This window comes from Lithobates pipiens, unplaced genomic scaffold, assembly GCF_037356315.1.
Source record: "Lithobates pipiens isolate NorthernLeopardFrog02 unplaced genomic scaffold, aLitPip1_a1.2 Scaffold_1, whole genome shotgun sequence".
NCBI lineage: Eukaryota > Metazoa > Chordata > Amphibia > Anura > Ranidae > Lithobates > Lithobates pipiens.
Genome location: NW_027507685.1, coordinates 15,801,546 through 15,827,126, shown reverse-complemented (window position 1 = coordinate 15,827,126; position 25,581 = coordinate 15,801,546). Strand labels below are relative to the sequence as shown.

At 40.2% G+C, this 25,581-nt stretch overlaps 1 protein-coding gene across 2 annotated transcripts in view; it reads right to left on the bottom strand.

The window, feature by feature from the left end:
* Positions 1-25,581, bottom strand: part of COL4A5 (collagen type IV alpha 5 chain) — a 221,796-nt gene that overhangs the window by 60,389 nt on the left and 135,826 nt on the right. For both annotated transcript variants that reach the window (XM_077478955.1, XM_077478950.1), the window contains exons 26-37: positions 23,063-23,155; positions 22,156-22,260; positions 21,920-22,017; positions 20,961-21,111; positions 19,169-19,282; positions 10,404-10,571; positions 8,449-8,538; positions 6,100-6,249; positions 5,804-5,902; positions 3,091-3,180; positions 1,047-1,186; positions 307-433 (exon numbers count right to left, since the gene is read on the bottom strand). In XM_077478955.1, the coding sequence (XP_077335081.1) occupies positions 307-433; positions 1,047-1,186; positions 3,091-3,180; positions 5,804-5,902; positions 6,100-6,249; positions 8,449-8,538; positions 10,404-10,571; positions 19,169-19,282; positions 20,961-21,111; positions 21,920-22,017; positions 22,156-22,260; positions 23,063-23,155 (1,425 nt within the window). The remainder of the gene's footprint in view (positions 1-306; positions 434-1,046; positions 1,187-3,090; positions 3,181-5,803; positions 5,903-6,099; positions 6,250-8,448; positions 8,539-10,403; positions 10,572-19,168; positions 19,283-20,960; positions 21,112-21,919; positions 22,018-22,155; positions 22,261-23,062; positions 23,156-25,581) is intronic.

The window sequence follows — 25,581 nt, the reverse complement described above, 5'->3', positions numbered from 1 at the left end:
GCAGTCAAGGGGTTAACCACTAGGTGGTGCTGTAGGGGTTAAGTGTGTCCTAGGGAGTGATTCTAACTGTAAGGGGGAGAGACTGTGTGTGACACAACACTGATCACCACTCCCGATTACAGGGTAAAACTGGAAATGCAAGGAATGGGGGAACCAGGACTGGGATCAGCTGTGAGTGGTGGACATAATGGGCAGAGATTGTGCTGCTGCACGCCACAGGGCATTAATGCAAAATAACAGATTACCCGTCCGGCCATACTAGTACAATAGGCCGGATGGGAAGTGGTTGAATTAGTGTTAACTTACCTGGAAATCCTGGGGAACCTGGATCTCCTTTACTGCCTGGAACACCTGGTAATCCTGGTAATCCAGGGCTTCCTGCTTCTCCTTTACCTCCGGGAGTGCCAGGAAAACCCCCTGGCCCTGGGTCACCCTTTAAAGACAAATGATAATAGTCACTATATTTGACACCAGCAAATATGAAGAAATTTTAGGAGGGGACTTCTTCTTTCTCCGTAACCCAGTTATGACACTTTAAGGCAGTTTAGGATTGTGTAATTACTGTTAAGATAACCAGCTGAACTCTATACTGTATATAGAAGATACATAATAATGAAGCTGTGTATTCATTTAAGCATCAATAAACATATTTTAATGCAACTGAATTTGGTATCAGACTCTTTTAGTCACTGTACAGCAGAGCTCAGGCAGGTACAGAGGGAAGCAGCACAAGGATCAAATCTGCTTTTCTTCAATGCTTGTGTATTAGCAAGGAACATTCTGATAGGAGGAAAGTGAAGATTGACAGAGAAATTAGCTCATCAGTCTGCTGTCTCTCCTTTTTTTCCCCAGTAACTGGTTAGGTAAGTGCCAAAAAACTATAGGTGTCACTTAACTGCAGCAGAAAGGTCATCTTTTTAGGCCTGCAATGGGAGGCCAGTAAATCAGGTTGCCCTTTAGCATTCAAATAGAACTTTAATTCACCCTAAGCCTGATTAACATATTACAATATTTTGTATACAAAATACCTTACAGTAAATGAATACCTTCTGTCCTTGTAAGCCAGGTGGACCAGTGCCTGAAAGTCCTGGGTCACCTTTTTCACCTTTAGATCCACCAAATCCTGGAGGTCCTGATGATCCAGGACGCCCTGACTGTCCAGGAAAGCCTTTTTCACCCGATGGCCCTGTAATGCAAAAGTTGCATAAAGTAGCTTTTAATATCAGTCACAGATCATGAAACACATTTTCAAGTGTTCAGTGACTGTAACAAAAAAAATTGTAAGTTAAGATATAGCTGTAAGCCCTTGTACACACGGTCGGACATTCCGACAACAAAATCCGTCGGATTTTGTCCGAAACTGGTGTTGCATACACACGGTCGGACAAAGTTGTCAGAAAATCCGATCGCTCGTAACGTGATGACATAATTTAGTTACGACAGGACTACGTTCAGGCTAGTAGCCAATAGCTTTAGTCTAGGAATTTGATCTGAGCATGCGTGGCACTTTGTCCGATCGGAATTCTCTACAAACGATCAGACAAAGTCTGATCGGATCATGTTGTCGGAAAATTTTATAGCCAAGCTCTAAAACGTTGTCCGTCAGATATTCCGACGGAAACAGGCCGATAGAGCCCACACACAGTCGGATTATCCGACAACACGGTCCGATCGGACATTTTCCGTCGGAATGTCCGACCGTGTGTACAAGGGCTAACAGTGCAACAGTGTACCTACTTCTAATTAACAATGCATAAGAGATTAACCTGGCTTTGCTTTAAAGTCAAACTTATGAGTTTCAGATTTTTGTCTGATATTCTTTTGTTTGTCCAAATACCAATTATAGCTGTAAATATATTTTTAATGTACTACAGCTTAAAGTTATACAGGCATACCCCACTTTTAAGTGCACAATGGGGTTTATTTACTAAAGCTGAAAAGTGCAAAATCAGGCTCACTTCTGCATAGAAACCAATGAGATTCCAGGTTTTATTACCAAAGCTTAATTGAACAATCTGGAGTTAGAAGCTCATTGGTTTCTATGCAGTAGTGAGCCTGATTTTGCACTTTCCAGCTTTAGTAAATAAACCCCATTGTGTAGTTAAAAGTGGGGTATGCCTGTAGTCATGCAATCCTTAGCAAGTGATTTCTGATGGAAGATACAGTGGGGGTTATTTACTAAAGGCAAATCCACTTTGCACAACAAGTGCAAACTACAAGTGCAAAGTGCACTTGCAAATTGCAGTGAAAGTGCACTTGGAAGTGCAGTCGCTGTAAATCTGAGGGGTAGATCTGAAATGAGGGGAAGCTTTGCTGATTTTATTATTTATTATCCAATCATGTGCAAGCTAAAATGCTGTTTTTTATTTTACTTGCATGTCACCCTCAGATTTACAGAGACTGCACTTCCACTTGAAGTGCAAAGTGGATTTGTCTTTAGTAAATAACCCCCACAGTGTGCAAATCTCCAATGCCCATCTCCCTAGTTACACAATTTTTCCTAAAAAAAAAAAGGGCATGTTTGTGCATTGCTTGGTTCTACTTTTGTGCCCACGAGACTTTAAAGTTGCTAAGCCCATTCCTCTAATGGTGCCTTCTTCGATATACAGAGCACCCGGCATAAGTTTTAGTTCAAGAAAATGACTGGGTGCTTTTATTTCTCATGCACTAATGGGAAATTAACTTTTTCATCAGAGAGGAACATTCTACATGTATACAGAACTATAGAATATAATTGAAGTGGATCTTCCTTTAATACCTATAGAGTTATAATAGTAATCCTAATGGAAGGAATGCATGAAAGAATGGTACTGTAAAATGAATAAAATACTTATTTTATAAGGATAAAATTCTGCTACAGGTGCTTTCAGTGCAATGTTATCTGCTAAGGATCCTTGTTCAAACCATCCTCGTTAGAAGAGATCATGTGACCATATGCTTAGTTTGGCACTGTAAGTAGCCCAGAGCAGCTATTTTCGCAAAAAAAGGTAAGAAATTCAACCCTTCTAAGACATATTTATTAATTCCAGCATGACTGAATATATTTTGAAGCCTTGCATTACAATACAGATACAACAAAAGAACACCTACCAGGAAGTCCCATCTCTCCCATGTTCCCTTTTGGTCCAGAAGACCCGGGTAATCCAGGTTGCCCAGGAAAGCCTGCATCTCCTTTAGGCCCTTTGAATATAAAAGACACGCTTTATTAAAATGATATTCCTGCTCAATATTTCTAAACATACAAATATGCATCTATGCCAGTTTGTGTTGCAACGCAGTTAGGGCAGCATTTACCACATAGCACACATGGGCCACTGTGGGATTCCAGGATGGTATTATTTGATTCACTGCTGCAAGTATTATTATTATGTATTTACATTTTAGTGCCCCAGGACAACATCAGACTTGTGACGAAATGTGTCGGAAGTAGCCGCGCTGTTCAACGTTCCGGAGGCATGGGCATTCGTATCGTAGCCGGCTGGCTTACTATCCATGTTTATTACGCCTTACTTGCATGTAAGTGATACTGTTTTTATAATAAATATTAGTCTGGTTTTACCTATAGCAAACTTTTCCCTTTCTTTGGATTGCCATGAATAGGGGAACTGAGGACCCTGGATCCTTTTGCGCTCCTATTGTATGTCCATCTGCTTGCAAGAGGTGTTTGGAGGTTGCTTCTGGTTGGAGTTGCTGTTTGCCATCCCTGGAGACAAAGGCCCTGGCTGGGTATTAGCCACAAGCGATTCAGCTTGTGGTAGGTGGTAAGCGTGCATTTCATGTGGTAGAGGCTACACTTTGCATGTTGGTTGTGAACTTGTCATCTGCATTTTTTTGTGTCTATCTCACTTAGAGCTGCTGCAGATTTTAGGGTTTATAGGACACAGCGCAGTTATTATTTTTACGCACATTTTTATGATACTTGAATTTCTTTAAAGATTTATTTTTCTGGGGCAAAAATGTACTCTTTCATTTACAGTGACATCCTTGAAAAAGTACAGAGAGGCACAAAAGAGGCACCAAACATATGTCTTCCACAAAAGGACATACGCACAATGTTGTTCAGACCAACATTTTAGCCAATGTGTCCACCAAATGAGCACAGATAGGGGAATCATACTAGATATAGGACAGACGATAGCCATAATCAACACAGTAGAGTAGGGCAGCAGGAATGAGTACCAAAGGATCATTTGGGAATCACTCTGATGCATTAGTCATATGCTAGTTGTACACCCAAGGCTTGACCAATAGACATTACAGAAATCACAAGTTGCAAAGCAGGGCCTTTCGGGGGAAAACAATGACTTGGAAAGAGTTTCCAGTCTCTTGTCTATGGGGTTCCTAAACTTTAGAATGTCCTCATCGGGAATGATCAGAGTCCACAATGGAAGAGCTTCTTCTATAGGGTATTGCTCAGCAATGTGCTTGGGAGGCAAATATGGTTCACAGAAGTGGACAAACCATCATAAAAAAAACTCTGAAAGAGAAAATGTAGAAATACGCTTGTGGCCCCTGTGTTCTGAGTCAGCTACCACGGCAGTCATTTTGTGCATAAAATCTGAGATAACCACAGAAAAATCATCTCTGGATAAAGCAGAGGCGGGAGCAATGCTGGTTGGAAATGGAAGAGAGTGTGCGGAATACAGCAGGGGATGACAATCTAGATTGTTGGCATCCTGTCCTTGAGAAGGGACCCTCAAAGTCACCCCCGTCACTGTTCGTGGATCGTGACCTGAAAAGACCTATAGGACTGCTTCATTTGCTCTTATGATTTGCCCTACTGTCTAGCATGTAGAAGTGATATTTTGCCAGAAGGGTACTCACAAATCTGCTTGACCAAGGAACTGTAAACAGCGGCAATAAGGGCAGAACCTTTTGATCCTCACGAGGCAGAATAATGGCATGTGTACACAGGAAAGCGCAGGTGCAAAACAAATGGCGAATGCAACACATTTAAGAAAGAATCAGCCATGATTCTAGAACGTGCCTGCGACACACAAAACTGGGTAAATAGTAGGAGACCACGTAGCACAAATGTTGCATATGTTGCACATTCTAAGTGGTGAGGATACATAAAGTGGCACAGAAAAGAATCAGCTGAGTTTTGACCCCTTAGGGGAATACAACAAGAAACAAAGTGCACACTTAAAGCAGTGGTGGTCTGGAGAGCACCCTACAGAAAACAGACAGCAGCAAGGTACCACAAAGTACCATTGCAAGACCCAGTAAGATAGGTCACACTCAAGACTGTCTTTGACCCTTCAATGTCATACTTCCAAGTATTATGTATCTAGACCTCTAAAACACTATGCGACTAATGCAGGACAAGTGCCTGGAAAGTGCCACAAGCAGAGCCCATCAGCTGAAGGTCACATGACAGGCAGGCTCAGCATCTTCTTCATGGCTAGGTCTGGGTACAGCCTTCGAGGCAGCACCAAGGATCAGCTGATCTGGAAAATAAGCTCTTATAGCTCTGCAACAAATGAAGGAACTTGATAAAAATATCTTATGAAAAATTTAAAAAATGGCAAATAAAATGGGGCTCCTGAAACATGATGGAAGTGGGAGGGGTTATACTGGTTGATCAAAAGGTTTTGTTTTTGTCAGTGTTCAGTTCTACTGAAGGTAGCAGTATAACCCAGTAGTCTCAGAGTTACGTTTAACCCTATATCCTTTAATGAGCAATTAAGAGTTAATTTGCAGCATTACTTATTTGCCCCACTTACAAAAAGGTACCAGGAAAAAAATAAAGCATTTATAACAGCACTACACATTCCCTTTAAGATAAGAATAAGATACTAACCAGGTAAACCTGGAGATCCTGGGGGCCCACTTTGACCTGGTGTTCCTGGATTACCAGGCATACCACTATAGCCCTTTTCTCCATTTAATCCGGGTGAACCTTAAAAATAACAGAAGCGTTAACATTATCTAAGTCATCACAAAGTAGGGGCTACATCAGAAATTTACAGTTAAAGATTCATTTTTTTCAACCATTTATATGTTTGACTTGATCCCAATCACATATACAGTATATCTAAAAATATTTAAAAAAATTGAATGATAAAATGAAAATTGAATGATAAAATCTAGAATTACCATCTCTTCCAGGATCTCCTTTACTTCCTTTACTTCCAAGTCCTCCTCCAATAACAGTTCCTGGTGGGCCTGCAAGACCACGTTCTCCCTTGTCCCCCCTAGACCCAGGGCTGCCATTTAAGCCGGGCTGGCCAGGAAATCCATCAAGACCTAAGAAAGGAAAGGGTATATCATTGCTGGGGTTACACTCATGAGGTCATAGCATTCAAGCATATTTGTGTCTAAATGTTTATTTACACACAAGATTAAAGTGATTGTAAAGGCTTGTTTTGTTTTTTACTATTAAAATCACAAATATGTTATACTTACCTGCTCTGTTGCAGTGGTTCCCTTCTTGGGTCTCTCTTCTGTGCTCCTGGACCCTCCCTACTGTTCAGTACCCCCACAGCAAGCAGCTTGTTATGGGGGCACCCCAGCCAAGTCACAACTCCCTATGTCCCTTAGACACAGAGCCCTGACCAGGCTCCATCCCCTCTCTCCCCTGATTGGCTAGCTGACTTTGACTGACAGCAGCCGGAACCAATGGCACCGCTGCTTTGTCTCAGCCTATCAGGGAGGAGAATCTCGGATGGCTGAGACCTTCGTGGACATCTCTGAACAGAGAGGGATGTCAGGTGTTAGGAAGGCTGAGGGGGGCTGCTGCACACAGAAGGCTTTTTATCTTAATGCATATAAAGAAATAAAAAACATTGTGCCTTTACAACCCCTTTATGTTCTGTTTGGCATTTCAGGAGATAATTTTTCTCTGCTGCAGTTAAGCAACATTTATAGGTATTGTCCTCCCAAAGCTGATATCTATGACAATCTACCGTATTTATCGGCGTATAACATGCACTTTTTTCCCCTTAAAATCAGGGGAAAATCGTGGGTGCGTGTTATACCCCCATTCCTCCCCTGGTCTGTGGAGCGTCGCCGATATTTTCCGAGCCGAGTGTACTGTGTACTCGGCTCCGCTCTCAGTCACGTCTTCTAGCCTTTACTTCCTGCCATTGTTGTGTCCATCATGGGAGCCGGGCCAAGGGGCAGGATGGGGGCGTTACTGTGAGCAGAGCCGAGTAGCTGAGTACACTCTGCTCGGCTTGGTCTATGTCGGCGGTGAGAGCAGAAATTTAAAACGAAAACATGCTACAATTTTGGGGAAGGCTGCAGATGGACAGTGGAATGCTGCAGGTGGACAGTGGAAGGCTGCAGATGGACAGTGTGCAAGGCTGTATTGATGGGCAATTAAAATGTAAGTTTTTTTCCTTAAACTTTCCCCCTAAAAGTTTTTTTCCTTAAACTTCCCTCCTAAACTTGAGGTGCGTGCTATACGCCGGCGCGTGTTATGCGCCGATAAATACAGTACTCAATTCTCATAATAGAAAATATCTTGGTAGTTAACAAGCACTGTACACACTCATTTGTTCCTTGTGCTGCTTCTCACTTGCCCAGTTGAGCAGGACAAATTAAGGTATTTACTGTGCCTGAACACAGAAAATGTATTAATGAAAGAAGAGAGGCAATACTGTTGTCTTTGATATCTGCCTAGATTTCCACATTCACTGGCTAAAGATACATTCCTTTGCAAAGTGAACAGACTATCCAGCAACTCATCAGTGAGCACTCTGCATCGTTCCCTACCCACGAATGTACAGCACCCACGAAAAGCTGATTGCTCATTCGTGTGGTGCTGGCACCGTGCACCTTAGCCATGGTGGAGAAAGGAGCCCAATGAAAAAAGCAGCTTGAAAAGTAAGCATTATTTCACAAAATGGAGTACTGCATAGTAATACCATTTAATATAAAAGTTATATTTTTGGAAATGTCCTTAAAGAAGAATTAACCCTTTACTGGAGTCAGGGATGAGTCTGCTATCCTAGCTAGCAAGGGGCTGACCATGCACTGAGGACAGAGTCTCTTCTATATGTACAGTACACTCCAGCCCACACCAACATTTGCCATGTGTAGGAATGATAGAATTATAAGAGTGTCCACTACATGTCTTTCTGGACCTGGCTTTGTGCACCTTAACTTAATAATTTGGAGGTATATCCATATGGTTTAGGCCATGTAGTGAATAATCATTCAATTTATGACTGGAGCAACACATATTTCGTCATTACTGCAAATGTAAACAATTTGTAAGTAGTTCTATAAAAAATGCCATGTTTTTAGCCAAGATGTAGTACACATTTTTGAGACCAAGAAGTTTAAATAATATATTCACCCAGGATTTTGTCATTTTTTTAAATATATGTTAGGGCTTGTGTCATTAGCTAAATGCAGCTTCCATTTCTGTGCATTCAACCAGATTTTGATACTAGTTTGACATGATTCTGGGATAATTTGTTTAAATGGTGATTATTTTACCTTTTGCACCAGGAAAACCAGGATTTCCTGGGGTGCCGGAAGTTCCTGCTGGTCCAGGTGGTCCCATCACTCCCATTTCACCCTTGGCGCCTGTATAAAGCAAGAAAATGAAAATAAGGACATTGAAAGGTACGGAAAAGGTATACAAGAATTATGAACTGAAAAATACAGGACACCGTGTTAAACGATGACTTCCAAAAAATGTATTGGCTTTATATTGTAGCTGCTCTTTTGTTAATTTAAATAAATAAGACAATAGATCGCTCGCTCTAAGTTGGTCAGGATATCGCCACAATATCCAATTTCCCTGGCTTACCTTTATTAAGTAATAATTAACGTATTCACAGTTTTTCCTTTATATGTAACTTCACATCTAACTCTTTCCTTCATTTTTCTTTTTTCATTTGTAACAAAAAAGATCAGAATTTCCAGATAGGAGTCTAGCAGCTCTTTTAGGGGTAATCCATGTGCTCATAATTCTTCCTCCTTAATATGGAATTGCTTGTTTCTTAACCATCACAAAATGTATTTGATAACTATAGGAAAGCATTTTAAAAGTCCATGTCCTGTATTAACATTTTTTCAAGGCAGATGTTTCATGATCTATGACTTATATATAAAATGTCCAGCAGGGAAATTATGGTAAATACAGCCAAAAGTAGAATTTTGCTTTAAAGACTGTAGGCACTAAATATTTTTCTATCTTCGGCTCTAGGGAGATTTCACAGGTTTCAGAAAGTCCCATGACTTTCATGCTTTATCACTGTGAAACGAGAGCACAATGTAGTATTACCCTGTAGAAAATTGCGCTGCTTGTCCCAGTTTGCCCAAATAAATCACCATACAGCATGAACAGAAAAGCAATAAATACCACTTTTAAGAAAGTTGGTAATGTAATTTAAGATGAAAAATATTTTTGCTAAGAGCACACACCTCAAGATGCTTGCCCCATAATTTACTCATAAAAACCTCTTTTGTGCCCCTGTGATCCATTTTACTTGGTTACTGGGGCCAAGCTATCCTTTACCTCATGGCTAAGATTCACCAACTGCCACCCCCATGTTTAATGAGAATGTCCTAAATGGCCATTAGAGCAGCCTTTCTCGACCTTTTCAACACAGAGGAAACTTGAAATAGTTCTCCACACTCGGGGGAACCCCTGCTAAAAATTAGAAATCTACAACTCATGATACATTAGTGTGATGGTCAGTAGGAAGAATGGTCCTTACACTTGTGATCATTGTGAAGAATTACCCTCTTATAGATAGCTGAAAAGATCAATGGTGTCGGTGGGAACTTATCCAAGAGGCAGAAATGGCCCAGTGCTGAAGGAACCCCTAGCAACCTCTGGAGGAACCCTAGGGTTCCACAGAACCCTGGTTGAGAATCACTGCATTAGAGTATAGGTTTAAGAGAAGCATTTTTAACTCTCTGCTTTGTAAAGAAAATAAACATACCCTTATGTTTATTAAATCTAACAATTCACAAATTTCAATTAGGGTTGCACAGATACCGGTATCGGTGCCGATACTGAGCATTTGTATGAGTACTCCAATACTCAGATCCAATACAAATGCTCCAATATCTAAAACTGATACCTTTGTGTTGCACTTTGAGCCCATACAAAATGAATGGGCTAAAATTACACGCCAAAGAATCACATGTGATTTGAACAGGAAAGCAGTGTGATTCCTTTCCGAATCACATGCGTTTTTCCCCACAGCTCCTGTGTAAACCCAGGCTTGTCATAGTAACTTCAGCCTGGATTCACACGGGAGCGGTGCAGGAAACCCCATGTGAAGAGGAATTGCACTACTCAAATGATACCACAAAGGTATCAGTACTCAGTATTGAGGAGTACTTGACCAAAAGTATCGGTACTCGTACTCGCCGGTAAAGAAAGAGCATCAGTGCAACACTAATTTCAATCATATAAAGACACAAATGTTGCTTACCTTTAGTACCTGGTACCCCATCACGACCTTGAAATCCTGGCGGCCCTGGGGGTCCTGGAAATCCACGTTCTCCAGGAAATCCAGGACTACCACGTTCTCCCTGTGGCCCAGGAATTTCAAATCCTGGAGGACCATTATCTCCTTTATCACCTTGTATACCTGGATATCCTGTACAGCAATTGGATATGTTAGAAAGTATATTCATGAAGATGGTTACAAAGCAAATAACGGACTAATATATTTTTTTATAAATGTGTTCATGTTTTAAAAGAATATTTCCTGAAATTGAAACCATGTTTCAAAAAATATGATAATGTGCACTTCACATTTATTTTATATTTTGTATATAGAAGTAAAAAGACATGAGAAAGAGCATGGCGGCCATCAGCCATGAGGACTGACCTGAAAGTATTTCCCCTGAGCAGAGGCGATTTAAGGAGCATAAAATCACTTTTTATAAATACATGAAAAGATAAAACATTTGTTACCCCAACACTTCATATTGCTGATATGTGCTGCACCATGCACTTGTATGAGAAAGTATCCTGTTCTCTTTGTATTGCTTCCTTTGTGCGAAATCTCTGGTGTTCCTGACAGTCCCTCTGCTTTCCTATTAAAAACTGACCATAGTAAGTAGGAGAGCACACTGTGGTCAGTTCTCTAGCTATGCTGGGAACTCAGCGTGCTCTCCTACAATGATCAGACTTGCCTGCTTCCCAGCCATTCACTGGGAAGCTCAGTGAATGCCCTCCCCCCTCCCCCCCAGCTCTTATGCAGTTCAGAACAGAGGGAATGTGATCATTTATTTAAAATAAAGGGAAAAAAATATTTATAATGTATTTTTAAATCTATACAAAAATGTTTTGCCTTTCATTTCAATTTTTAACTAAATGGGTTGTTTTACAAGAGGATCGTTTATAATCACTTTAAAGTTAATTTGGTGAAAAGTTGCTAAGGTCACTGCATAATAAATGTGCACTTGTTTTGCCTGGAGGTAAAGAGGTTTCACCTCTGCATATGGAAAGAGTTCTATACGGTAAGAGCTGTGGAAATATGGAATGTATTTCCATAAGAGCTAGTTCTAGCCAAAATTGTAGACTGCTTCAAAACAGAAATTTTGACTTACCTGTAAATTACTTGTCTTGTAGTATAGTAGAGGACACGGGCTTATATTCATAGACCACGGGTTATATGCTGCCATCTTCTGGTGTCTGGAAGATTCTGGCTTGGACTGTGCCAAGAATATAGGAGTTTTTCTTGCACACAGCTAACATTCCAATATTTTTTTAACCCTCATCAAGCAGCAATAAAAAAGGAGATAGCTAATGCGTTTCAGAGGTGCAGAGTCTTAATCTTGCCATGCTATCTCTTTTTTTACTGCTACTTGCTGAGGATTAATGAACTATTGGAACTTGAACTCTGTGCAAGGAATATTTCTACAGTCTTTGGATACATGCATGATCCAAAGCCCATCTGTGCACCAGTACTTCCCTAGATCTATAGCTGCTTTGCTGGTGATACTAATGGAGTTCTGCCAAATGTATTTAAAAAGGCGTTTTTTTTTCTAGTGATATCAAGAATATTATTTTTTTTTAAATGTTTTTGGTCAAGTTACCACAACACCATTATCCCGTAGTTTTTTATATCAAAGATACAAATGTTGGTGTCCCTTGTTAATTTTAGAATTCCCCTAACTGTCACTGTAATGCCGCGTACACACGACCGGACTTTTCAACATCAAAAGTCCGACGGAATGATTCCGGCAGACCATTCGATCGTGTGTGGGCTGCAGCGGACTTTTGATTTGCAAAAGTCTGACAGACTTTAGAAATGGAACATGTTTCAAATTTTTCCGCCAGAACTCCGCCGGACCCAGTTCCTACCAAGAAATCCGTTCGTGTGTATGCTAGTCCGACGGACAAAAACCGACGCGAGGGCAGCTATTGGCTACTGGCTATGAACTTCCTTATTCTAGTCCAGTCGTACGTCATCACGTTCGAATCCGTCGGACTTTGGTGTGATTGTGTGTGGCCAAGTCCGTTCATTCGGAAAGTCCGTCAGAACTCTGTCAGAACTCCGTCGAAAGTCTGTCGGACCTAGTCCCTCGAAAAGTCTGGTCGTGTGTACATGGCATGACAGGTCTCCACACTGGCTAACCATTACCTCTTGTTCTGATGGCAACTGTAAAATCTTGTATTTCCTGTCACCTTCTGTCCTAATAACAATGGTCACCAGGACAAATAGAGAGGGTGAGTTTCACACAGTAAGCAATAAAAAGTTGACAAAGGTCCTGATCCTTCCCTAATCTAGCAAGCCAAAAAAATTTGGGCATACATACAGTTAATGTGTATCCTACCAATGTGTCCATACTGGCCATATAAATTAGCTCAGGTGTGTTATTGGGTGTTCACAATTGCTTTGTACATGGGTTAATAGGTTATTATTTACTGAACAGTCTTAGAAAGATATTAGACTGGAGAACCAACCACAGTACCTGGTGAACCTTGGGTCACAAATCATCAGGTTTAGGATCATCGGGAGGCATCAAGCAGAAATGAGTTGCAAAATATGTTGTGAGGAAGATGTTAGGTTAAGATAAAAAATTAAGCACACACGTTACAAAAGACGAAAGTTAATTAAAAGAAAGAAAAATAACATATACTTACAGCATATACTGTACAAACTCTTCTGATTATTTAGATAAGCCAAGTTGTTTGTCTTATAGTCCAGATTTTAAATTTTTGGCTTCCCACCACTAATGCCTTTAATCTACTCTAAACTGGTCACAACAAAGTGTAGCTAAAGACCACAAAGTCACAAACACTCTCCACTAACGTTAATATGGAGTTGTGCAACATTACTCAGCCTTGATATTTCACTTATATTTTAAAGATATTGCAGTAAATTTGTAAGAAAAAATCTGTTTCATCTGAACCAATTTTCCAATGAAAAGCTTAAACAAGGGTCACTTTTTTCCCCTTAAAACTATCATGGCTCCCATATTTCAGATAATAGATGTTTCGCTAGGACAATGTTTCTCAACTCCAGTCCTCAAGTACCCCCAACAGGTCATGTTTTCAGGCCTTCCATTATTTTGCACAGGTGATTTATCAGTTTCACTGCCTTAGTAATTACCACAGCCATTTCATCTGAGGGAAATCCTTAAAACATGACCTGTTGGGGGCACTTGAGAACTGGGTTTGAGAAACATTGCACTAGGACATCCTATTGATCTAAATATAACCTGAATAACTATTAGCTATTTGATAGGCTTCTGTTTTAACAATTCTCTGGCACCAATATTTCCTAAAAAGAACCTTCTAAAATATGTATGAAAACAGATTAAGCCTGTAGAGTGTACTAAAAAATACAGTCTATACATGGGGAAATAAGAGCCCTCCACTTATATAAAATAATACAACTGTCTCCAAGTGCCTTCAAGTACTACAGAGAGGAACAATTCCAAGAACAAGAGGCAATTAGATACATAAAATTATCTATAACACTTTAAATGAAAAAGTACAGAGCTCTCTGATTTAAACAACAATAAATATGTACATTGATCGCTTGTAAACCAATAAAGCTACACGGAGAAGTAGAGCACAAAACTACATAAAAAAGGAGAGGATGAAAAAAAAATATTGCTACCAAACAACCAAAATTAAAAACTATTGCCTTATTTTGGCAGCAAATATCATCTCTGGCTTGCACTTTATGATGCCTTTTGGAATATACTGCAATACTAAAGGTCTGTGCATATCGTAATATTGCTGCAATCATTACTATGGGGTCAATTCACTAAGCTTTACTGCATGCGATAAAGGTTCCATGTTATTCATTTGCATAAATTATTGCACGCAGAAAATTAAGTCCTATTAACGAAAATAAAAAATTACGATTATGCAATATTTACCAACAAAAAAAAATGTGCCATAAAAAAATATTGCATAAAAAGCTCTTAAGTCCAATTCACAAACGGACCAGAGAGTAAAAATGCATGCAACAATTATCACCAGGGTTTTGCTGGCGGTATCACATGCGGTATTTGTCAAAAAAAAAACAGCCTGGGGGAACCCCAGCTGGTTGCTAAAGTGCGGACCATGAAGCCGGCCACTGCGTCCTTAACAACAGATGACCACTGATTCTAAAAAAAAAATTACGCCGACTTAAAATCGATGAAAAAAAACCAGGCCAAAATGAAAAAAGAAAAAACGCCATGGGGTCCCCCCAAAATCCTGAACCGTACCAGGCCACATGCCTTCAACATGGGGGGGGGGTGCTTTTGGACAGAAGAGGCTCTGTCCTTCCCACTCCAAAGCACCTTGTCCCCATATTCATGGAGGCAAGGGCCTGATCCCCATAACCGTGGCCGGTGGTTGTGGGAGTCTGCAGGCAGAGGGCTTATTAGACTTTGGTAGCCCACTTTAACCCCATCATGTGAATGAGTATGGGGTACACTGTACCCCTACCCATTCACCAAAAAGTGTTAAAAAGTAATAAAAACCCAGAGGCGTTTTTTTTTGCCAAACCCTTTATTAAAAAATAAAAACAAAACAGTTGTCCCCTGACATAAATACATTATCAATCACGATGCCCGCGCACCTCTGGAACCCGAAAAAAAAAAAAAAGATCTCTGCTCACGAGGATGGTTGGCCAGCGAATGCCTCCTTCGTCGTTTGACAGTTCTTATATAGGTAAGGGCAGTGCCACCTGGCGTCGTCACCTGGTGCCCCGTCCCTTCGTGACATCACTGACCCAGCATGCACCGGTCTGTGACATCACAAGAGGGGGTGATGCTCCCAGGTGGCCCCACCCTTACCTATTTAAGAACTGTCAAATGGTGGTCGGCTGCCAATGAAGGCGGAGCTTTTGTTTTGTTCTTTTCCGGGTCAAGGCGGTGGCAGCATGATTGACAATGGATTTACATCGGGGGCACTGTTTTTTTTATTTTTTAATAAAGGAATTGTCAAAAACGATCTCTGTGTTTTTCATACTTTTTGACACATTTTTGGTGAATGGGTAGGAGCACCCCATAAGCATTCATATTGGGGGGGACGGGATCTGGGAGCCTCCTTGTGAAAGGTGGCTTTCAGATTCCGATAAGCACCACATCCGTAGACCCCCACAACCACCAGCCACGGTTGTGGGGATGAGGCCCTTCTTCCCATCAGCTCTGCCCCTCCGCCCCAAAGCACCTCCGCCATGTTGAGGACATGTGGCCTGGTATGATTTAGGGGGTGGTGCTCGCTTGCCCCCCTCCTCACCTGCTGGGCTGCATGCTTGAATTAGGGTCTGTTATGGATTTTTGGGGGGGACCCCATGCTGCTTTTTCATACTTTGTAATTGTCTGCTTTTTTTATCATCATCGGTCATCGGTTGTTAAGGACGCAGCAGCTGGCTTCCCAGCCCACTCCTTAGCAACCAGCTTTGTCAAAAGCTGTGTCCCCCAACCCCCAGGGGGACACAAATCCCAGCCTGCTCCTCAGCAACCAGCTTAATGCAGTAATTACTGCTAAATCGGACAAATACCAGATTCGGTATTTAACGGTAAATTCTTAGTGAACTGAACTTTCACAGTTGATTTACCGCATTCAGTATTTTGCCACATTTTATTTGCTGTTATTTAACTCTTAGTGAATCGACCCCTATATCTGTTAACTACCAAACCTGGCCAGCAATACCATTTTACAATAATCATATCAATTAGGAAATATTGATAACAAGAGAATATTGGCTGTATATATGTATGGAGTTTGATTATTGAACTGAAAATTCCCTGACTAATTTTTTCTCCTTTGTCTTTCCCTTTTTCTTGTTTTTTTCTTGTTTATGGATCCATTTAGGTGTACAAACGATCAATGTACTTTTTTTTATTGTTGTTTGAATTGGAGAACGCTGTACTTTTAAATTGCCTTTGTGTTTCTGTTAAAGTATTATATAAATTGTATTTTATCTGTCTCACTTATTCAGGCTTTTACTTGTTTGTAACACTCAGAAGTGTTGAAGACCGTTGTTTCTGCCAAGAAAATAATCTACATTAAAAAATTGGGTCCCCTAGTCAGGACAGGGATTAAGCTGAAAAATGCTATAAAGTTTATAGGCTGTAATTTTATAAATCTGACACCAAATAATTCCAAGATTTTGGTCTGGCTATTACAATTTTATTGTAAACTTTATCAATATTAGTTTGCTGTTATACAGACATCAACATTGTATTTTACTAGAACCCTGCTACCTAATATGCCAACAAACCTATGATCATAGATCTGGAAAAAAAAGTTATCGTCTAGGAGGACTTTGTCATGCATCAAGTGAATATTAGTAGTGGGTACATACAACAAACCCCAGCCATTTATAAAAACACTGACATCTAAATCACAGTAATTTTTCAAAGAAAAGCTGCATTGATATCTGATTTTTAACTAAAAAATGCTTATTAGCACTTGATACTTGATATTTAACATGTTTAATATATTGGGAAATAACTCCAGTGAGATCACACAGCATTCTCAATAGTAGTGCATCTTTAAGGGCTAAGCAGTAAAGAGTGAATTTATTTTATACAAATTTTTTTCAGATGTCAGAGGTTTTATTTTTTTATAAACAGTGTGAAGAACACAACACATACATTGTATTAGTTATGCTTTAGGCATGCATAATGTTTATAATCATGCAGTTAGTTACAAACATATACAAAGCTTGGATTAACCGGCCAGTGAAGACACAAGTGGAGCAGTTGGTGCAGTGCTCAGTGATCACATGACATGTCAGCTGTGTGTATCATGCTAAGTACTTATAGGTGCGTCTTATCAGCATTGAATGTATGAATGTAGCTCACATGCACCAGGCATAATGAACTGACATAAAAGATGGTGGTACATACAAAATGTTTCATTTTAATTCAGCAGTGGTGGATATCTATTAACCAGCTTTCAGTGAATATTAGTATACATAACCAGTGCAAGAATACACAAGTGCAAATGTTTATTTATTCACATGGTACAGGTGTCAGGAATGCACTCGATCACAATGATGCTTTAACCGAACCCCGATAATTTAAGTGTAGTAATTGAAGTACATACGGACAGCTTGTACCATGTTATTTTAAATAGCTTGTTTAAAGAAGCTGTGGCACTTAAAAATTACTTTCCAAATAAGAAATTTCAGTGTAACAATTTTTATTTTTTGTTCATTTGTTCAAGTAAATCATTTTCAGCTTAGTGTAAGAGGTCCATTAGTAGCAACTGTAGGTATATAAACACATTCAGTAAAGTTTAAGTATCCATACTTTGTAGATGCTATACCCACAACTTTACTTTAACACTGCTGTCAATCAGACAGAATATGGCAACTTTAGGCTGTTCAGAAAAATAAGGAAACTCTGACTGGGTGATTTGTTCATAAAACAGAGCAGCAAGTTTTTGGGTAACTAGGACTAGGGATCGACCGATATAGTTTTTTCAGTGGCGATACAGATATTTCAGCTACCTCTCCTGCCGATAGCTGATATTATTTGCCAATATTTTGTACATTTAAATATAACGCCAACTGTATGCACAAATCTGGTATAAACTGAAAATGTGGTGGGGTAGCTTGCTGGCTGGCAATCTGCTGTGGGTGGGTCTTGCTGGCTGGCACCCTGCTGTTTGCTGGCTGGGCTGGCTGGCACTTTGCTGTGGGTGGCTGCTGGCTGGCTAGCCTGTCTGGCACCTTTCTGTGAGTGGCTGCTGGCTGGCACTCTGCTGTGGGTGGGTGGGTGACTGCTGGATGGCACCTTGCTGTGGATGGGTCGGTGGATGGCTGGCTGCTGGCTGGCACCTTACTGTGGGTGGGTGGCTGGCTGCTGGCTGGCCGGCCGGCGTGTCCGTCCAAGTGTCGAGGCGAGGGAGGCCTGCCAGACTCAGAACATTAGGCCTAGTTTTCAGAGGCGCAATGATGTTGTGTGCGTGTCCCGCATGCCCCTGCGCACTGGGTCTGCAGGCTTCTGAGCCCCAAAAAGATGTCTGCGGCCCGCGGAGGCCAATATCGGTAATATTGGTCTAGTTTGTGACCAATACTGAAAAATGCTAATATCGGCCCACATTAATTGGCCTTACTGATAATCGGTCGATCCCTAACTAGGACTTCAATTATTTTTCATTGGTAATATTTAACTAAGGAAGCCTTTTCAGTAACCTGCTCTTTAATGGGATATCTTCAGTAGCTTGATCCTTAATGTGATATCTTCAGGTCAAAATAGTGCCAAGTGTCAAAGCCCCTTCAAACAGTGTATCTAATTGCAGCCATAGTGAACAGTGCAGTAAAGACATCATATAATGTAATTCAATACAAATAATTTATAACATCCATAAAGAAAAACAATTTTAAAATCTACACATTTAATCTTTTTCAATATTCAAGAACTTTCTGTAGCCTGATCGCGACCAAGTTACTTTGCGCATAAGAACAAAACTTTTACACCATATTATCTTTTGCTCAGTTGTAGTAAAGTATGTAATTGTGATGTAATGTGCCTGTTTGTTATGGAACTCCCCTGTGTGTTGCTGATATAATGATGTAGCAATCTAACGGTAGCACATCAGTTACTTACTCTTCCAAGTCTTGCTGCTTGTTGATCTGTCACTGTTAAAAGAGTCTCCATAAACATCTATGAAGATCGTTCTTTGACACACATGACCAGGCAGCAAGCAGCAGAAAAACTAGTGACTGGTCATTTTTTAAATTAGGTACATGGATAAACAAAAAAATAATGCCCCGTGACTTACCTGGAGGACCAGCGGGTCCAGGTAGCCCTGGAGAACCAGGAGGACCCTGACCACCAGCACCTGGCAGACCTTGTGGTCCTGGAGACCCTGGCTGTCCATTTTGCCCAGGGTCACCTAAAAAGAATTTTAAAAACATCACTGCAGTGTCTTTAAAGTAATCATTCAAAGCATGTTTTGTAAATGAATGGCATTGCTATTAGACTGTGTAATACGCTTGGTCATGAACCATCCTTAAAGTATATTTGGTAAGTACCGTAGATATAGAAAGAATCATAGCTGGCTTATACTGATTAAAGTTTATGTAGCCGGTGGGGTTGATTTACTAGAGCAACAAAGTCTTTGTAAAGTGAATGTTGGTAAATAGGGTGAAATTGTGTTCACACCAAATACCCTTTCATGTGCTAGAGAAAAAAATATGAGTTTTCAACATAAACACAGCTTCATCTTGCGTGAACACAGCTTTAACATATTTACTAATACTTTGCTAGGTGAACAAGTCTTTAAAATGACTGCACTATGATTATAACTTTAACCTTTATGTGCAGATGTGGCCTTCTCCTTATGGCTTCTAGTGCCTTCCACACTGGATAGATTATTGGGTACTGCCACCGTGATGGTGCTGCTAGAAACAAGACTGTCACTTTGCATTGAGGGGGAATACCCAATTAATGAATATCATCTTAGCCCTTGTACACACGGTCGGAGATTCCGACAACCAAATCCATCGGATTTTGTCCGAAACTGTTGTATACACACGGTCGGACAAAGTTGTCGGAAAATCCGATCAATCAGAACGTGATGACGTTATTTTGTTACGACGGGACTACGTTCAGGCTAGTAGCCAATAGCTTTGATGTAGGAATTTGATCTGAGCATGCGTGGCACTTTGTCCGATCGGAATTCTCTACACATGATCGGAGTATGTCCGATCGGACCAGTTTGTCGGGAAATATTTCCAACAAGTTGGAAAATTGGGTCCGACGGATATTCCGACGGAAACAGTCCGATGCATACCACACACAGTCGGATTATCCGACAAAACGGTCCGCGAGGACACATTTAGTTGGAATCTCCGACTGTGTGTACAAGGGCTTAGAAACAGGCCCAAACGTGTACAATTAGGAGCCTGTCTGTGTTCTTAAACATGGTTTACAGTGAATACAGTTTATATAAATGTTATATATTTCTGAACAAAAATATACGAAAGATACTTAAACAATGTATTGAAAGTCATGATTAAACTCTATATTATTCACATCAATAGGGATTAAAATGACATTAAACCCTCAGTTATTAAGCACTTTCGGCAGCTGATTTAAGCACTTACTGAGTATGCAACTTCTTTAGCTTTTAATCTTTGTCTATGTTCCAGTTTAAGCTGGTGCTAAGATCACTGCCCCAGATTTCCTGTTTCGGGTGGTTCTTTTCTCTTGCCGCCATCCCTGCATACAGAACTGTGTCTCTCTACACTGTGTGCATTAATAGAAACACACTGTCCTGTAACCTAGGCACTCCCCTGCTCCTTCTTTCTCCAAACCAACAGACAGGGTGGAGACTGCACTGTACACTACTAATTCTTTCCTGTGATGACCAGAAGTTCAGGGAAGCAGCAGCCACAGACCAGGAGCCAGCAGTGCTGAACATTGTAAATGGTAAGTGCTAGACTAAGAATTAAAAAAAAATATATCTTGCTAGGTAAATTTTCTTTTATTGTGCTCAATGTGTTAAGCTAAAAAAAATGCTGAGGGTTTAATACTACTTTAATCTGAGTACAAACTCTTTTATTTTGTACCTTTTGGTCCTGGCGTTCCATCAAATCCTGCTCGTCCTGGAGCCCCTGGCATCCCTGGAAAGCCAGAATCTCCTTTTGGTCCTTGTGATCCCTTAAATCCAGACGTTCCTGGGGGGCCTTGAGGACCCGGCAACCCAAATCCAGGATCACCCTTTCAGAGAACAAAACAGTAAAGGTATTAAGTGAATTGTTCACCATCAGTCTCATAAAAACCTATAGTGTAACCAATTTGTCACCATTTGTGAAAGTATAACATAGGAAAAAAAGGATTGAAACTAGCTGCCTTAGAAGACCATTCTACAAACCAATGCTTTATGTGCAGTGACATGTGCAGCCTAATAGGCAAACATCATTTTCAATGTTACAACATCAGGGGAAGCCAGAATTACATTTGCTGGTAGAGGTATGCGAATTCATAAAAAGTATGTAAATCCGAAAAATGAACTTCACCTATTTGGTCTTGTGCTCCCTACCTGTGAGACAATCTTATCAATTATGTTGTTCCTAGCTATTTCTGAGGACACCAAAGCCCCTACCCTCTATGTTATGGAGAAAAGGAAAAAGAATATACACTGAGTGAATGTTGTCACCCTAGGTCTTAAATGTGTTATTGGCAGAATCACCAGTTGAATAAAGCCTGAAAAAAAGAGGACTAATGCTACCACAACATCCAAGGTGAGCTGCAATTAAATTATATTTTTTTTCTTGGGTTCATATACACTTTAGTTTGCAGAATTCAAATCAACAAATTGCCCTGTGATTCCACAATTTGACAGTTAAGTCAGAGTTAATGTTTACATACAATTTCAAAGTACCGTATTATTGAATGTATAGTGCTACATCAAAATGTGATGTGGCTGTCTTATAAAAAAAACTCTACTTGTAGCAAAATGTTAGGCTACATAGCACGACCTGCTAGAGTAGCCCATTATATAGGAATTTTCACAGTATCTTTTTACCTTTTGCCCTGGGAAGCCTGGCTGACCTGGTGTTCCATCTAATCCAGCTCTCCCTGATGTTCCAGGTGGGCCTGGTGGCCCAGGGGATCCAGGAAAACCTAAGCAACAAGAAATATGCATGATTCACATTTTTGCAAGAAATGTATTTTATATTAAAATGAGTTTCTTTTAATATAAACAAAAAAGAGGGCTTAATGATGAACAGAATCATCCTACAGTCTTGATATGTTTGTTACCTTTTGCCCCTGCTGGCCCTGGAAGACCAATGCCTGGTACTCCAGGATCTCCCTTCATTCCTGTAAGGCCTGGAAGACCAGGTTGTCCAGGTTGACCAGGTTCACCTAAGAAGAGACAGCTGTTATTAAAAGAGAAGTGTGGAATTTAAATTAAAAAAACATTCATACTCACCTAGGTGGAAGCTGCATTCTGATGCTGCATCTGTCCCCTGCCACCTCTATACTGAGAACTGAGCAATCAAAAACTGCTGATCACTCAGTTTTCGGTCTTCAGTGAGCAGAGAGTTGGTGGCTGATGGTCTTCTCTGCATCTCCAGTGCTGACTGGAGTGCTGCGTTGTAGAGAGGATGGAAGCAGCTAGATCAGGCCCTCAGGAGCACCCAGAGTGGCTGAGTCAGTTGACGCTCATGCATTCCAACATTATGTTGGGATCCCTTCCGAGTCTCGACTGGATGGGTGACATTAGCCAACAGCGGATTTAGCCCACTGTTGGCTGAATACGGGTCAAATGAGTGCAGAACTAAGTGTACTCCTGTGACCCACAGAAGTAGGGACAAAAAAGTTTGGCCCTACCTCTGCTTTAAATATAAATGAAAGTGTAAATATTGTTCATTATTCTGTGTCTAGAATAGAAATGATGTATGCCAAGCCTGCCCCAGACCATTGCATTACCAATTTAATAGACTATTTCAGCCTTACACAGCATTATTAGTATACATTCAACATGTGTTCATGTGCATACAATTAGACAAGTGATCACTCAATAAACATGAAGAGATAAAATTGAGCAGTGTTCAGAAGAGTAATCACAAGACTCTTTGTAGCCAAGGAAACACGTAGCTATTATTTCTCTCAAAACAGATTACTAACTAGAGGAGTGTGCAGTTCAATAGGGGCAGTTTCATACCTGGTGACCCTGGAGGACCTGTGTTCCCGGGAGAACCTTTGGGCCCTTGTACTCCTTTCTCTGTTACAGTCTGACCAGGTGGTCCTTTAACACCTAGTAATGTAATACAAATAATAAATATTAAAATAATTAAAGTTTGGTAAGGACACATCAAGCAAACATGTAAATTGTCAAGGAGTTGGGTTGAAAAACAAATATATAAATATATAATCAAAAAGTCAACTACATAGCAGGAGATATGTATTTTATAGTGCCCTTTTTCATATTATTTATATGGCTCACCACAACTTTCAATCACTGGGCTCACATCCAGTGAGGACAGTGTTAAACAGCCCTAGGAATAGATTTCATGAAGCCTAGCAATTCTGTCTTTAATGTTTACTTCAGAAAAACAACACTAAGGAAAACTGCCATATTAAAAAAAAAAGCTCCTGTTTTTCTAGAGAGTTACTATATACTTTATATTTACTTTCAGAGATGCTCTACTTTTTGTCATTAAAGTGTAACGTCACTCTCCTAATGTACATTGATTATTTTTTTATCCTAATGCTGATAGCATTAGCAAATAGATAGGAAAGTGTATCATATTTACTTGTTTTAAACTTTTTGTGTACATTTTTCAGTTACTTTCAGGTTTTTTGCCTTGACAAATGTCATACATCCCAGGCGTCTTCAAGAGGGAAGGATGGGTTTTCTTAACCTTCCTAGCTGTAATCCTGAGTGTGGCTCGGGGTGAATTTTCACTACCAAAAGCGGTAACCCCGAGCCCCACTTGGGATCGCATCAGGATTCAGGCAAAGTTACTTCTCTTGTCCCCAGGATCCTGCGATGTCTCCCCGCTGTGTGTGCGAGCCGTGTCCTCCACTCGATCTATCACAGTGCAGATCTCCGCAATGCATGGGGATGGAGCCCGGCGCCAAATTCAAAAAAGTAAAAAACACAGAACACATACAGTACACTGTAATTTTACATATTACATTACTGTATCAAATTATTTTACATCCCTTTTGTCCTTGCCTGCAGTTTTATATTACGGTATATATACTGTTCTTTTTGGCCTGTAAACTTGAGAATGTTCATAGCAACCAAAAAGTGTCCCTTTAAGTCAAAAGCGGTTTTAGACCAGCTTGAAAACAGCGATAATAAATTAGAATCACTCGCAGAATTGAGCGATAGTGATTAGTGGGGAAATTCGCAATCAAACACTGAAAGTAATGACAGCGACAATTCTCCAACTGAGCACATTTCTGGGTTTTTGATTTGATTACATTATTGAATACATTTTATGATTATTATATTATTATTTGGTATAATTATTTATAGTTAATTATTATATTATAATTTATGATTTCATGTTTTAAACATTATCATACCCGGGATGTCTACTAGACTCTTGTTTGGACAGATTTAAGTGAGTTATTCCTAAGAATTATAGGCCTACAATATAAAACGCCAAATTTCCATTCAAACAATGTACCACTTTTAGCATCAAAAATCTGACATACTCATACCGACAGGAATGGTTAACTAAGCACATTCTCCACATGAATCATTTACCCTTAGCCCTTGTACACACGGTTTGAAATTCCGAATGAAAAGGTCCGATCGGATTATATTGTCGGAAAATCCGATCGTGTGTGGGCTCTATCGAACTTTTTCCGTCGGAAAAAATTTGAGCGCAGGATCTAAAATTTTCCGACAAAAAAATCCAATCTGGCTTTTTCCGATCGTTTGTAGAGAATTCCGATCGGACAAAGTGCCACGCATGCTCAGATCAAAGTACAAGAGCAAAGCTATTGCCTACTAGGCTGAACGGAGTCCCATCGGAATGAACGAACGTCATCACGTTCCGAACGATCGGATTTTCCGACAACTTTGTCCGACCATGTGTATGCAACACCAGTTTCGGACAAAATCTGTCGGAAAAAATCAGACGGATTTTGTGGTCGGAATTTCTGACCATGTGTACAAGGGCTAACTCAAGATGGCCACAACCAGAAATGCTAGGGGGTTGGTTTTCAAAGTGATGGAGACATGGATAGGGGAGTTTGCTTTGAATATAAAAAATTAACTAAATAGTGTTTTTAGTTTCTGATGCTCAGATGCAGTGAAGATCCACTTTAAGGTGGTAGTAAGGATGGAGACAGGACATGGACAACGGATAGCTGCGCTAGAAGCAGTAGCAACTGTCTATTTCTCCTTCCCAAAAATGACACAATTATGTATTCTACATAGGGCTTACTACACCCCCCCAAAAACTACACTAGAATCACTCACTCACTAGAATTGACTCACCTTGATTTCCGTGATGTTTCAGCTCCAATAGTTCTTTCATTCACATACTTTAGTGTTGCCCTAAACTATTTAGATAGTGGTCTAGCATTTACATTTTTTTTAATTAACTGATTTTTATTGGATTTTTTCACATTAGACAAGAGAGAAAAAACACTTATTACATAGGTATCACATTACCCCACTCAACACCGGTGAGAAAAAAAAATGCGTTTATCAAACCCGAT